This window comes from Canis lupus, chromosome 14 (genome assembly GCF_048164855.1).
Source record: "Canis lupus baileyi chromosome 14, mCanLup2.hap1, whole genome shotgun sequence".
Taxonomy (NCBI): Eukaryota; Metazoa; Chordata; class Mammalia; order Carnivora; family Canidae; genus Canis; species Canis lupus.
In genome coordinates this window covers 17,469,546-17,472,083 of record NC_132851.1, presented here as the reverse complement: position 1 = coordinate 17,472,083, position 2,538 = coordinate 17,469,546, and the positions used below count along the sequence as shown (strand labels likewise).

The following is a 2,538-nucleotide window of genomic DNA, read 5'->3' as shown; positions in this document are numbered from 1 at the left end:
GATTAGGCAAAACGAAGTGATCTCTAAAAGTTTTTCAGAAACATACAGGAAGACCCTGACCCTAGAAAGTTAAATCTTCATTTATTCAACAAATATTCACTGACTGGGCACTGCTGTTAGCATGGTATTTAGAGCAAGGAAAGGCGTGACTACATTTAAATGGGGAAGATAGACAATAAAGAAGTAAACAGATATTTGTTTTTCCATTTCCTCTTTTCCATATTTTACTCTTTGGAGGGAGGTTACTACGTGTAGCTTACATGTAAGGAGAGTCAAGTCATATTCCACCTTCTTAAGGGTGGGGTATCTACATAAATTATTTGGAATTATTCTATAAGGAATATTTGTCTATTCCCCTTTCATTTATTTATTCAGTAACTTGTTCATATCTTTATATTGATTATTTAATACTTCAATTTATAATCCCATATTATTTTATTTATATTGTTGCTCAAATTTTTCCTGCTCTGGCCATTGGAAACTCTTTTAGAAGGCTCTATCCCTTTGACATAGCTCTATCAATTAGGAGGAAAAAAAATTGAGCACTTCCTTAGCTTCTGGTAGTACAAATATTTTAGGTTTACCTTGAATACTTCCTTTATCAGTCCTAGATGCAATTATTTCTCTAAGGATCCCCTGCTTCCTTTTATTTGAGAATGGTATTAGAAACTAAGATCTGAGAAATAGGTTCAATTGCTACTGAAATATTCTTGGTACAAAGTCCTCTCAGTTCATAGAGCAACATAATATATGGGCGCCTGTTAACCTGTGCCTAACACCTTTATAAACATTTCACATGTAGCCATCTGTATCTATATAAAGATAAATGCGTGTTTCATTTTAATGTTTCCAATTCTAATCTGTCACCAAATGGATCATTCCAGCCTTCTCCCCTCATATGCCAAAACTCCCTCTCTGTTCCCAACAGTGAGAAACCTCTCTGGCTCCCATTCTCTGCCATCCATCTACCTAATGGTTCGATTCCAATATACATTTGTAGTGTTTTCAGAATTTTTAAGCTCATACTCTATTGGGACCAAATTTAGCAATTTGAATCTTATTCCACTCATTTCTGAAGTTATTTAGGTCAGGACCTCGTTCTATCACCCCTTTCAAAGAGATCATTTCAGTCATTTGTAATACAGTTGGGTTATTTTGCTACATTCTGCATTCTATTTTTGAATCCCCCAGCCTCTTAAATTATATGTTTTAAATTTGTATACATTAAGGTTCACTCTTTGTGCTATAAAGGTCTCCAGATTTTGACAAATGGATACAGGACCATACAGAATGATTTTATTGCCTTGACAAAATCCCTTCTGCTTTACCTGATCAAGTTTCTCTCCACTTGCTGAATGCCTTGCAACCACTGACCTTTTCATCATATGTCTAATTTGGCCTTGCCAGAATATCATATAGAATCATATGTAGCCTTTTCAGACTGGCTTCTTTCACTTAGAAGATACACTTAAGATTATCAGTATTTTTTAAATGACTTGATAGCTCACTCTTTGCTTATCACAGAAAAATATTCCATTGTCAGGATATACAAGTTTTTTTTTATCCATTCACCTATTCAAGGACATCTTGATTGTCTATTTTTTTGTGATTATGAATAAACCTGATCTAAATATCCATATGCAGGCTTTTAGGTGGAAGCTGCCTGTCATCCAAAGTGACTATACCATTTTGCACTCCCAGCAGCAGTGAATGAGAGAGTCTCTGTTGCTCCACCTCCTCACCATCAATTGGTACAGTCACTTTTTCTTAGATTTTAGCCCTTCTAATTTTTTTTTTCACTGAAAAGTTTTTATTGGCCTTTTGGATAGAAACGGGAATTTATTTGCTAGGAAGGATGATCCCATCATACTTCTGCTGGAACCAGCGCATGGCTTCCTCTTTGCTGATTCTGTGTTTGGCCCCAACGCAGCCTGTCCTGCGCGTCTTGTCTGCGATGCTGAAACCTGGCCTACCCAGCACCACATAGAAGTCCAGGCCGTAGATACCAATGCTTGGGTCATATTTGATCCCCAGATCGATGTGCTCCTGGATCCCAAAACCAAAGTTTCCAGTATCGGAGAAGTTATTTTTTCTTAACTCATACTCTCGCACCTTTAGACCTTTCTTCAGGATTTCTTCTGCTTTGGCCCCACGGACTGTGCAGTGGACAGCAATCTTTTCATTTCTCCTGATACCAAAGGATCTAACCATGTACCTAGTTTTGGAGAACACTGGGGTCTGGCCCATAAGCTGCTCCAGCACCTTGGCCGCGCGGGTCAATGTATGACCCTTTTTTTTCTAATAGGGGTGTACTTGTATCTTGTTTATTTTTATTTATTTTTTAATTGAAGTTCAATTTGCCAACATATAGTATAACACCCAGTGCTCATCCCATCAAGTGCCCCCATCAGTGCCCGTAACTCTGGGAAATGAACAAAGGATAGCGAAAGGGAGGTGGGCAGGGGATGGGTAACTTGTATCTTGTTTAAATTTGTATTTCTAATGACAAATAATATTGGCAATCCTTTCATATGCTTA

General features: G+C 37.6%; 1 protein-coding gene across 1 annotated transcript; it reads right to left on the bottom strand.

Moving 5' to 3' along the window:
* Window positions 1-1,839: 1,839 nt before the first annotated feature.
* On the bottom strand, window positions 1,840-2,211 carry LOC140604350 (large ribosomal subunit protein uL5-like). The gene has a single exon (XM_072775694.1). It carries the CDS (start codon window positions 2,209-2,211, stop codon window positions 1,840-1,842), a length of 372 nt encoding a protein of 123 aa, XP_072631795.1.
* Window positions 2,212-2,538: the final 327 nt, after the last annotated feature.